At 35.1% G+C, this 12914-nt stretch overlaps 1 protein-coding gene across 1 annotated transcript in view; it reads left to right on the top strand.

The window, feature by feature from the left end:
• The window catches only part of COL11A1 (collagen, type XI, alpha 1), a 160814-nt gene that overhangs the window by 85098 nt on the left and 62802 nt on the right, over nucleotides 1-12914 (top strand). The window contains 7 exon segments of the mRNA XM_009884779.1: nucleotides 1145-1198; nucleotides 2142-2249; nucleotides 5698-5751; nucleotides 8836-8889; nucleotides 11041-11085; nucleotides 11216-11269; nucleotides 11365-11409. Coding sequence (XP_009883081.1) covers nucleotides 1145-1198; nucleotides 2142-2249; nucleotides 5698-5751; nucleotides 8836-8889; nucleotides 11041-11085; nucleotides 11216-11269; nucleotides 11365-11409 — 414 coding nt within the window.

Below are 12914 nucleotides of genomic sequence, written 5' to 3'. Positions count from 1 at the left end.
CTCTTTCCTGGCTTTATTGACAGTCCAAGTATTACTGAGATTCTAAGTCAGCAATATTACTTCAGCACAGCAAAAAACTAACAGCATCGTAGTAAAATGTTTTGCTATGTGCTCATTCATCTCAAAGACCTTTGCTCCCAGGATATAAATAAGCAGCAGATAAAAATGTAGTCAATAATCTGTTGTCTGGATATTGGAATAGTAGTTGTATAATGATGCTATGATTTTTTTTTATGATTTCTATGATGACTTAGATTAAGAAAGAGGGAACCAAAAGTTGATGAGTCATGCTAAAGCAAGTCATGAACAACTCCATTGAACAACTCTGGAGATTTCTGTGTGTAGCTGAACTAACTTATACAGATATAAATGAAACTTGCCTGTATACTGCCTGCTTGTACTCTGGCATGGAGACATTAAAAAGCTTGGAGTAAATTCTCTGCTAGAATTTCCTAGGCAGTAAATAAGTAATTATCATTAGGAATAACAATAATGTGCACCTGTTTTGCCACTGTATATAGATTCAATCTTAATGTCCATTGGTTTTTCTAATTACTTTCAATCACATCAGCCAATGAGAGTAGGCAGGGCTGAGTGTTGTCGGATATCAAACTACTACATAGAAATAACTACTTCTTTGAGGTTATGAACATTAATATATGTCTTTTTTTTTTATTAAGATGTCACGACCAGTCAATTTTTTGCTTCCTTTCATGATACTATTAAGACAAAAAAAAATTAATTAAGGGAGGTTCTGCTATCAAAAAGAATAATGCTGAATATTTTTTAGTTAATTGAATGGATGGCCTTATTAAAAAGAATGAGAATAAAAACCAGCTTAAGAGTTAAGAAAGGACTTTACAGGATAATTCATAATAGAACAGAAGAATTATATTGCCTCTATATTTAAACAGATTTTAAACACTTTGAAAAGCTCTTATTAGGAACTTTCAAAGTAAAAAGTAATTTTGTATAGTGCACTGATATACTTCCTCTCAAATATTAGATTTTCTGGTCTCTGAAGTTCTCACTTTATTGATGCAAATTATTTTAATCTATAGTGAATGTATTTTCTTATTCTGTCAGCAGAAAAAAAAAATTCTTTACTACTAGAAGTCATTACATGCATTTCTGCCTTTTTTAGGGTGAAGACGGTTTTCCAGGATTTAAAGGTGACATGGGCCTTAAAGGTGACCGGGTAAGCATTTATTCATAGCCCATATATTCTTAAAAAGTTTAAGTGATATTACTTTGAAAAGGTCACTGAAATGGACAAATAAATTTAAACAAAAAATATAATAAAAAATCATAGCTTAAATTATTTCTATTCCCTGTGCATGCACAGATTTGAGCTAGAGATTTGGTTCTTGTGAATCAACAATGGCACAGTTATAGAGAGGAAGAGAATGTCAGTCTTGGATATCCTTTTCACTAAGCTTCTTCCTAGAGAATCTCCTTTTCCAGATTGCAAGATCTCCAGTATTTGCCTGAGGAAAATTAATCTACCTGGGATAAAGATGTTTCCATTCCAACCTAGCATTTTGCAAATCTCTGACAAAATGTTGTTTATTTACCCCAATGGGAACTTACTTCCTTTCATAGGAAGTGTTGTGGAGTTTCTAAAAAAAAAACCTCTCACAAGAGGCTCCTGGCCTGTATCTCTTGTCTGTATACATAAATAACTATGAAGTTATTTATAAGTACTAAGTATAAGTACTTTGATACAGACATTTTTCTTTCTATGGATATTCAGAGTGCCTTCACAAGAATTTAGAGAAGGAAAAATAAGAATATGCAGTTTCCAAATGCAGCTCTCTTCAGGCAAGGTGACTGGGCTCGTACACTTGTGAAAGTGCCTAATTTATATGTATTTGCATTTATATAGTGAACATAAGCAGTGGTATTTTCCTAACTGGAAGTTCAACAGGGCTTTGAGCAACCTAATATAGTTAAAGGTGTCCCCACGCATTGCAGGGGGGTTGGACTAGATGACCCTTAAAGGTCCCTTCCAACCCAAACCATTCCATGATTCTAATCTCTATTTAAATTTACTGAAAACTTTTTTTCAAGTAGTTGTATGTAGTCTCCGTAAAATATGCATAAAGGCAATTGTTCCATATTTATAAGGTGGTGTATTTTAGGGAGAAGTTGGTCAGCCGGGTCCACGAGGAGAAGATGGTCCAGAAGGTCCAAAAGGTCGAGCAGGTCCATCTGGGGACCCAGGTGCTGCTGGTCCAGCTGGGGAAAAGGTCAGTAGCCAGTTATCAACATAAGCATGTCATTGCCTCATAACATAGATGGAGCCCATCATCTTCATCACTAAAAAACCAAGTTTCCAGATCTGCAAAATCTTTAGCTACCTAACATTAGTTTTTATGAGACACTACTACAGCAGATCACTGGAGTTCACATCTGAACAAGTACTAGGAATCATTATTTTGTAAGTATACAAAAAGGCATTATAAAACTTTATTGGCATGTAAGGCAGTTAAATTCTTATTCCAAACTATATACAGTGCACGCTAGCTAAGGAAAATATGATGCAAAGAAAATACCCACAAAGCAGGGTACAGGTGCTGCAGGAGAGTGAATTAATATTCACAGTCATATTATGACAAATTGTGACATGAAGATTGTTTTAAACAGAAAACATATCCTGAATAAAAATCCAAAATAGGGTTGGCAAAAGTGAAAGGGGCTGTTAAAAGGGATGACTGAAAAAAGGATAGTGATATGAAATACAGGTGAAAATAAGTGCAAAGATAAGTACAAATCTCTGTAGAATCCTGACCTCAACAAAAAACACTTGAGATTGATATAGAGGAGGAAAAGGGGATGAGGAATGTGTGTGAAGGTACCATATTTTACTGGGTGAGAGCATTAGAAAAGGAAGATGATTTCAGCAGTCGCATTTTGGATAACTGGGAAAGAATGATAAAATAAAACAAAAAGTGATGGTTCAGAAATGTCTATACTGTATTTCACAAAAGTGAGAAAATGCTGATGAAAATATTTCCCTTTAAATTTTTGGGTAACTGTGGCTTTAATGATGAAGGGTGAATTTTACATTTCTTTCTCACTTTCTCTGTCTTTAAAGTAGGGAGTAGTTAGTATTTCCAGCAACATCCCATCTGACATCATGATTAATTATTCTATCTGCCTTTTTATCTATATACAGTTTTTGAAAGTATACATTGAAATGTTAGTAAGTATGTGGTACTACTAAAAAGGTAACAAGGTTCACAGCTAAGAGTTTTGCCAGGAAGAAAAAAATGTATTCAGCAAACTTGGCAACGAACTCTTTTCATCAAAAGTTGCTACATTTTGCAAGTATGTCATTATCAGAAGTTCAGAAAGAAGATAGGGTTATAATTTGAGCCTAATTTAATTCATAAGCTCTTAGAAAAGTATGTATCCAAAACCTCAGTTCACTCACTAGAAAAGAGTTTTATTTTCCTGTTTATTTAACTACTGGGAACTATGAACATATGAAAAAAGAAACTCAGAACTATTCTCCTACATGAAGGCAAGCTGAGTTCACACCTGAAAGCCAGTTCTAACTAGATCAGCAAAACAATCTGGTATAGTAAGCGTCATATTATCTTCACCTACAGTATATTTATATTTTCCAGAAAGAACTGTATGTTTCATGGCAACGGTTGTTTTCAGTATCGCTGACCTGATAAAAATGTAAGAATATTAGGAGTCTTGCAAAAAAATTATATTGTTGTCATGATATCTGCAGACTAAGTAATTGACTGAGGACATCTACAAAATAGTTCATCTTACTCAAGTCTTTATAACCTAAGTAAATAAACCAAAGTAAACCAAAACAAACCAAACTTTTTTTATTGTTGTTAGTTTTTAAATACGGATTTGAGGGTTTTTTTAAATCTTCGTATTCAAATTACTCAGTATAAATATAGGTTCATGTTTTCAAGAATTTCTTCTTCACTATGACATATATGGAACTCTTACAGTCTCAGAAGTCCAGAATATGAAGCTCTAAATATCAGAAGATATTTGAAAAAATTATTGGTGTTGATTACAGTCTTAGCTGGGCTTGGAATTGTAGACCAAATTTTTTCCCTTTTCTACAAATATTTATACCTTTTCTTGACCTTTGAAAGTCAAACATCTGCTGTGGATATTCTCTCGATACTTGGCCAGAATTGAGTGGGTCAGAGGAGAATTCTATGTTGGTCCTGTGATAGTTAGTGCAAAGACTAGAATAATCTTTGTGAATTCTTAGATCTCCCCACAATATTAGGGAAGTGCCTGTAAGACCAGTTATGAATGTCCTATTCCCTTGTCATTCCTATGACTTATTTAATGCAAAGGTACCACTCTGCCATAGTAATGAAAATACCAGGGTAGTCTCCTATTCTCTCTGTTCAGCTGAAGCTGCGATAAGAAAATTCTCTTTCCCAAGTAGGTCTAGGGCTGGATTTACCTAGTAAAGAAAATGCCAAGTATGGTGCCAAAAAAAATGAGGAACATATTGGAAAAGAGTTTATAATCAAAGCATCTGTATCCACACTCAAAACCTAGGCAACTGGGTTTGCTTAATCCTAAATTCAGGGACAAACTTTCAGTGAATTTGGCAAGAATTTGATGCACTGTCGTGCTGCAAAAAATTTCAATTATTGTAACGTGTGCATCTTGTTTCAGTGTGGCACATAACTAGCCACATTATAATTATTTTCATAAATCAAAGAATTCTTCTTTAATAATTTCTCAGCCAGACACATGCACTTACATTAGTATGATAATGCATGACATCTTTATTCATGTGCTGCATTTTTTAAGAATAGACATGATTATTTTGGCAAATTTCCTTTCCCATACAGGTCTCTCCTTCCTCTTTTTCATTATCTAAGGTTACTGCAGACTACAATATTATATTGCATAATCATATCTTTTCCACTGAGATCTTCTCCAAAATGTGATAGTCGAGAACATGGACTGTGTTTAGAATAGGCAAGCAGGCAGATTCTTTCCCAGAGTTCCCATCTTTCAAAGACCGAAACTGCTTTCCCTTGCTTTTGAAGGTGACAAACCATCACTTATCCTCTAGAGGTCTGAAGAGACCAGCTCAATGGGGTAGGGTACTGTATTTCATTTCTAGGAATGGCTAATGTCAGTGTTGATCAGACTGCTCATCCCGTTGTCCTTTCTGACAAGGTGGTAATATTTGTTGACAAATCTGTTGTCAGCAAATAGTCAGTGGGGTACGATTTATCATAGTCTCAAATCGTTTAGAACTATTCAAGAAAAAAGTTGATTCTTCAAATGCCTGTTCCTGAAAATTCTGCGGAGAACAAAGCAGACATCACACAGAATAAATTAAAAAGGATTTCTTCTCACTTAAACCTATTAACACCCTGATTTCTTAGGGAATAGTAACAGTTTAATGATCTCAGCCCCACATCATTACACAGCACTTCATGGTGAAAAAAAAGAAGACACTGATGTATTGGCTTTGATAAACTCATTCATTGGAGTGGGATTTTTATTTAAGTTTAGGGAACCAAGTCCACTGGTGATTAATAGGTAAAATGAGAAATTTATTTAATTGAATAGTATATATTCCATGAAGTATCATCACTCTAAGTACTGGAAAAAATATTTTCTATAGAAGTTTGCTGAACCACTATGGAGGATAAAATAAAATTTAATACTGCCTTCTTATTGTAGGGTAAGCTTGGTGTACCTGGATTGCCGGGATATCCAGGAAGACAAGGTCCAAAGGTAAGCTGTAAATGAACCGTTTATCTTTGCTTTGACATTATTCACAATGGCATGTACTTTATTTGTGTGTTTGGGAAGCAGGGTGTGGGCATCAAAGCAAAGGACTTTTTTCACATTTTCTTTCTTGACAATCATCTTCTGAAGTAAAACCTTAAAAAACATTGGATCGCTAAAGCAGGCTTTTTAAGGAGGACTACCTTTCCTCTTAACGCTACTGCCTTCAAACCTTTGCCATCCTCTCATGGGTTGTGTTTTTGTGCGAGCATCACACTGGCATCCATTAAACAATTTGAAAACAAAGAAACTGATGATATGCTTGAAAGAGAATGGGCACTATATTCACCACTAAATGAAGGCTGATAGTGATGGGAATTTTCCATGTGATACAAGGATTCCATTTGTGTCATTACTGCTTCTTCCATAGAATAAGCAGAATTTCTCTGAAACATATAATTTACAATTTTCATTATGTTTTCCTTTTGCTTCCATTAAGACAACCATGACAAAACCCAACCCTTAGTTGATTTATGTACCTAGATCTATCCTTCAGCTATCTTTCATGTTTTGATTGCAATTGAAAACCATATAGGTGGCTTCTGGTTTAAGTGAAGGATTATATTTTTAAAACATCTTAATGAAACATATTTTTAAAAAGACCGTCCTAACACAGCTTTAGGAAATGGCCATGCTAAATTAATTGCAAACCCTCTTTTCTGAGATTAGCAAGAAAGAAAAAAAATGGACTAAAAACATAAGTTTACAGACATTTCCCAGTGTAGAGGAGGCCATTAGGGAGACATTTTCTGTCCAGACTGTCTCAGATGACTCATCCAGGGAAATATCACAAGTAAAAGAATCCCTTGCTCCTTCTACACAACTGAACAATCAACCTGCAGTAAAACCCTCAACTTTGCTCTATTTTGGGATCTATTTTTATTTTCAAATTTATTTTCTTTTTGGAAGAAGTACAACTTCCTGGCTGGCTAAGCAAAGTGTTTTTCTGACTCTGGCCTATACTTTGGCCCTTGTCAGTCGAGTGAATGAACTATCTGTGTAATTCTTATTCATTGAACACTCTGTGTTAGTGAAAAATATCAAAACCATCTATGGAAGGTATTCAAGAAAACTATTCGCCTTGAGAGACGTGGGGTTTTGCTTCTGTTTCTTAAATGTCTGAGATTTCAGTCTCTTTTTGTTCTCCTTTAGAACTGTCTTTTGAAAAGTCTAAGGTCAAAGAGGTTTACATTATTCAGTTCTAAGAACAAAAATGAGGTAACACTTCAAATAAAAGTTGATTGATTCTTTTTTCAGCAAAGACTCGATCAAGAATTTCATTACATTAAATTTTTATCACATTAAAATTGAAAATAGTTCTCAAGCTGAATTCACTGTTTGCTTTTCTAATTTGTCACTTAAACTTCGAAGGAAGAGTACTGACAGCTACAATACATCAACTCACTAGAGACTTGTTTTGAAACTTATTCACAGTCTAGTTCAAATTACCATAAGGGAGAGAGAAAAAAAGAAGCAGCAGAAAAACATATTAGCTGTGTAGAGCAAATAAGAAATCTTGTCCCAGTATTGTCAAGAAGGTTCACACTGTCATTTTTGTTGTCACTTGCTTTTCATTATTTTTCTTCTGAGAATTGTTCTTAAGAGTACTGCCATTATCTGGTAACTTTCACTATATTCTTTTCTTCTGTCCAGTCCCTCTTGATTAACACAATTGCAAAAAGTTCTGTATATATAAGATATTTACAACCAAGTCATGCTGGTTAATGCCTGATCATTAGAATTTGTTTTTACCTCTGCCCTTTTAATTATAAAGAACACGCTTGGGATTCACAGAGTAGAATTTTCACAGTTTTATTCACATTTTAAGTTATTACTGGTGAAGAATTAAAAAGAAAGAAAGGAAGGAAGGAAAATCTCTTACTTTTCTCTCACCAGTGAATATCAGTCAGGTTTCCATTAGAATCGGTGTCAGTGAAGTTTTACTGCCCCTGAGTCCTTAATGGATAATTGGAATGACTGTGTTAAACAAGATTCATTACAAGGAAAACATAAGTAAGAATAAGAGAAAAAAGGAAAAAAAAATACTTATTGATGTTTCAAAGAAGAGCACCAAGAAATTCTATTTTAAGTTTTTGTTATATGCATTTTATCTGCCGCTAAAATACTAATAGCAAGCTGCACAGATATAGGTGCATTATCACAGCAGGGAGTCTGGCCAGTAGTTTTAGTGGCTGACCAAACTAAACACTGCTTTTATTTTCATCTCCAGTCACTTAAAAGTATATTTAATCAAGTCTATCACCTCTTTGACCCCAAGTCTCGTATGACAAATTAACACCTTGGCAGGTAACAAGTATGCTGTCCCTCTGGACCCGTATACCAGAAATAAAGAATAGTACTGTTCAGATTAGACTGGGCAGTTAGCAGGAGGAAAGGGCAGAAAAAAGGAGAAGTGGGAATAATGTCTGGAAGCAGTTTCTATATATAGAATCAAGTCAGATAATCTCCCCATAAATTCTACTTACGAGATGAGCATATAAGCACATAAACAAATTGCACGTATCAGTGACACGAGACTCGCCAGTGGTCAGTTTACAGTGAATAAAGCACCTGAAGTAATTTACAGCTCAGTAAAGTGAATAGAGGACCCATGTTCACATGTGGCAACACCTTACGTTTATTTTGAATTAAGTTACTTTGTAAAAGAATTATTATACTGTGAGGCAACAAGGCCGTGTTTGTTCCTCTTCGTTATGATACAGTTATTTCTAGTGGGCTGTTACTGGTAATTTCTTTCCTACTGCTAAAAATGGTGCAGATTTAATGACTACATTATTGTCCAATAAGATGACAAATAATGTCCATTCTATACATTGATTTTTTTAATGCATTCTGGACTTGAGGCGTTATGGTAAGTTAATTTACAGCTATTCATCAGAGCTGTCATACTTGCAAGTTTGATGTGTAGAATGTACATGACTTTGGAGATGTGCTTTACATGTAAACTAAATGTTGGCTGTGCTACTGTTTTACTATTGATATCCTCTGATATTTGCATTTCTTATGTAGGGCTCAACTGGTTTCCCAGGATTTCCAGGTGCCAATGGAGAGAAAGGTGCAAGGGTATGATAATGCATGACACTTAATTAACTTTTGGAACTCAGTGCTATGGGAAGTCGCTGAAACCTAAGGATACAAGCTACTATCCAAAGAACTACAAAAACAGGCTTTTTACACTTAAAATGAATCTCTACAGTTATGTAAAACAGGACATACTGAGACACTAGTTCTCATTCTTTAAGGTATTAATCTAAATTTACAGGAACTCACTTTCTCACTGCGTATGCTACCACAATTGTATATTTGAAAAAGAGAAAAGAAATCACCTTTGCTGAAGCATCTTTTTTGACAATATAGCTGAGTGAGCTGGGAAAGACTATTTTCATGTATCCCATGAATTATCCTGCTACCATGCAATTTGCCCTCAAGGAGATTCAACTTGTATTTCATAAGTATTCTGATTTGCCACCAGCTTTTTTATAGGCTGAGCTTTGAAAATGCGAAATATACCTGACAAGATGAAGAACATGCACTATTACATATATTAAAAATAGATACAAAATGACAGCTTTTTCTCCTTTGTTTACTTGAAGCAGGTGAGGGAAAATCTGTTATGCATATTCTTCAAACTCTAAAAATGAAATACAGGTTAGAAAGAAGGTCACTGTGATGTTGTGTCTAAAGCTCAGTTGAACATAGCAGAACATACTGTTAGAAAGATTATAAAATTAAGAGGAGGAGTCAGAATTCCTGGATGATAGCAACTTAAAGTCTAACTGAAGTAATGTATGTCATTGTTGTTAAGAATCCTTTTTAATTTGCAGCATGAAAACAAGCAGAAATTCATTATTTTAAGGTGAAATATATGAATCCAATTGCATTTGTATTGCTTATGTATGGTTTAAATTGTTCTTGTATTATTTTAGCTAAGATAAAGATATATTGTTATGGACAGACACAAGCAATAAAACAACGTTCAGTTCATCCTTAGGAAAAATGAGACATGACTGCTAATCAAGACATCAAATTTAAAAAAACAAGCAAAATGATAACATGAAAGAGCAGACTTAAAATTATGAAAATCTAATTATATTGATCTGTTATCAGGGCTTCATAAAGCTTTCAATTCAGATAGGATACTAACCACATAATTAATACCCTCAAACTGCATGCATACTTAAGTATTATGCTCTTCATCAATGAGACAATAACTGCTGGTTTTGTAATGTGAATCAGATATTATTAATCTTGCCCAAAGGGATTTCATTGTGGTTTATGCTACCATGCACACTGGTACTAGGAAAGACAGTCATTGTCCCTGAGAAGTTTACAAGCTGTGTAGCACTTTAAGAACAACACATAATTTTCATTTTGATAAGTGAAATCAAATCAATATTAGAACCCCCCCCCCAAGAAAACACCCAAGAAAACAGGTGTGTGCATTTAATTGGTTTCCAATAAAAGCAAGCTTTATGCTAAAACATCTGCTGATTTTCTGTTTCTGTTGCATTTATCTCAGAGACTAGAAAGTATCAGTCATCAGGTTCCTTCTTCTACCTGAAAAATACTCTATTGAGTTTTAAGCCTCTTTGCATTAGAATGCACATCAATACTTATGCTAAGCCTAAGGAAAGAAATCTGTTGAGTATGATTAGCAGATATATTGAAGCAAAAAATTAAGTGCTAGTATTCTAGCAAGTTCTGTATCTCTGTGCAAGTGTGCAGAATCCTTGTAGGTATCACAGTCCCTGTTTCTGTTATTTAAAAAAAAAAAAAAAAAAAAGAGAGGCTTGCCCTTTCTTTTCTCTGTTAACCTATGGAGCTGTCCATGGGAACCTGGGAACTTTGTCTTCAGGTTATATTGGAAATGATGCCAAGTCCTTTAGACTACTGCAGAGGCACTCTGCGTGTTGTGTGCCATCTTCACTACCATTTTAAAGTAGTTTAAAATGTTCTAATGCCTATGACAGAATCTGACTCTGAGGCAAATTTAGCGCATTTAGCTATAAGTCTCAGTGAACTCAGAAAGACAATCAATTTTATCAAGGAACATCACTCTGTAAATTGAAATGCAAAGTAGATACTAAAGGATAAAATAACATTTAAATCTAAGGCAGTTGCACTCTGTCCCCACTTTAGTAAAAAAAAAACAACCAACTTTATCTCACAAAAACAGTGTTTGCTAAGATGATTTCTGTGAACTTTTCTCTACAGGGATTACATGGCAAACCAGGCCCCAGAGGACAGCGAGGACCAACAGTATGTACTTTTGCTTTGCAGTTTGGAGGCTTTTCTATATTAATTGCCTCCACTGTACTGTGAAGAATTATTTTGGTTTGATTATATTACGCAATAATTATCCTCAAGTGCATGTGTATTGAATTGACAGGGTCCAAGAGGCTCAAGAGGTCCCAGAGGTCCCACTGGCAAGCCAGGTCCAAAGGTAATTGTTAAGCACACTGCGTAGATTGGCTACAGGCTGTTTCTTATAAATAAAATAGATGTCTAATCTTTGAACATATTGTCTTTCCTTTCTAGGGTACTGCAGGCAATGATGGTCCTCCTGGCCCACCAGGTGAAAGGGTATGTGAAAGCTATGTTGTTTTTCCCACTATGTAGGAGTGTGATTTGAGGGTGGGTTTTATTTTCAGTTCTCCCTCTCGTGTCTTTGCCCTTCTTTGACCAGAGTAACCAGAACTAACAAAACCTCAATTCCAATGATGCTTTGCACAGTAATGAATGGTGTAACTGAAGTTTGCTGAAAGCTTCTTTTATCTGCAGCTCAGTTTTGTACAAATAGAACACAGAATACATACACACTTTGTATTATATCCATGCACTTTGTATATATCCATGCAAATGACAGTTGTACTTACCAGCCTATACTCTTAAGAATGCACCATTTACTGCAGCATACTGCTTGTTTATGGGATTTACAAATCACTCAAGCCATGTCCAGAAGTTTCTTTGTTGAAGCATCTGATATTTTTGTTCTGATCAGCTAAGAAATCCCTTCAACCTACTTTCTGGATGCTTGAGAAATCCTATTGTGCTTGCTAAAATAAAATTTTCTGCTTGCTATTACATTACCAATCAATACACAAATCCAATATGCAGTCAGCCCATTACACAGCAGTATATAGAAAAACAATATTAATAAATCAGATTTGTAATAACAGCACTGGAAAACCAACTCAGATAGTTTAAGTGGACATGCTCTCTGCTGAAGTATTTTTGCAAAGCTTAAGAACAAACTTTTCTTTTGTAGTCATAATTCATTAAACTGCTAACTCTTTTCATGTAGAGAATCTATAAATCTTTTCCCAGTACGCACGCTCAAGGCCCAGTGATCTCCAGAAGTCTTACTGCTCAGGAGGGAGTTCCTTGTGCATTTTCCCCTGGTCCATAATGTTGCTTTGTTACACTATTTCGTTGTTTAATACATACACACTTGGTGTAACAATACTGGCAGAACAACAGAAAACTGTTTTTGCTAGAATGACTAAGCAAACTGGAAAAGGAAAAAGGCCATAGGATCAGACCACATGGTTTGATTGATTACTAGAGGTAAGGACACCCATAAAACTATAACAAGAGCATGGCGTGAGTGTGTTCTAGAAATCTCAAATTTTCAGTTTGTGTGTAAAAGCAATTAAGGTTAATTTTGTTTAATTTATCCTTAGCAGTTGCAAGTAGAGTTTTAATAAACATCTGTCTGCTATACAAATGTAAAGGAATGCACATGCCTGCATATCTAATTTTTCTGCTTAAGAAAAGGATTCCTTTCCTTTTGACTGAAAGCATTAAAGCATATGCCAAAAAAAATACCAAGTACACTGGGAACAGAACTTTTAGTCTACTAAAAACCTTTCATACTCATCGTTTTAGGTCTTTCATTCCTGAAGCAGAATATTACTTAACTGTCCAAGCGACTGGTTAGTCTAGTGGGACAGTGGTTCTTGCAGTAAGGAGGAGAAGTAGGACAGAACAGAAGGAAAGTGGAGGACTGGAGAACTAGACAGTAGCCAGTGGTTATAGAAGGCAACAGTCCAAGGGAGGCTGCAGTAAGAAGTGAAAGTACCTCTATA

Source organism: Charadrius vociferus, unplaced genomic scaffold, assembly GCF_000708025.1.
Source record: "Charadrius vociferus isolate BGI_N301 unplaced genomic scaffold, ASM70802v2 scaffold163, whole genome shotgun sequence".
Classification (NCBI taxonomy): domain Eukaryota; kingdom Metazoa; phylum Chordata; class Aves; order Charadriiformes; family Charadriidae; genus Charadrius; species Charadrius vociferus.
Note: the sequence above shows the minus strand (reverse complement) of the source record. Positions and strands in the feature narration are given on the sequence as shown.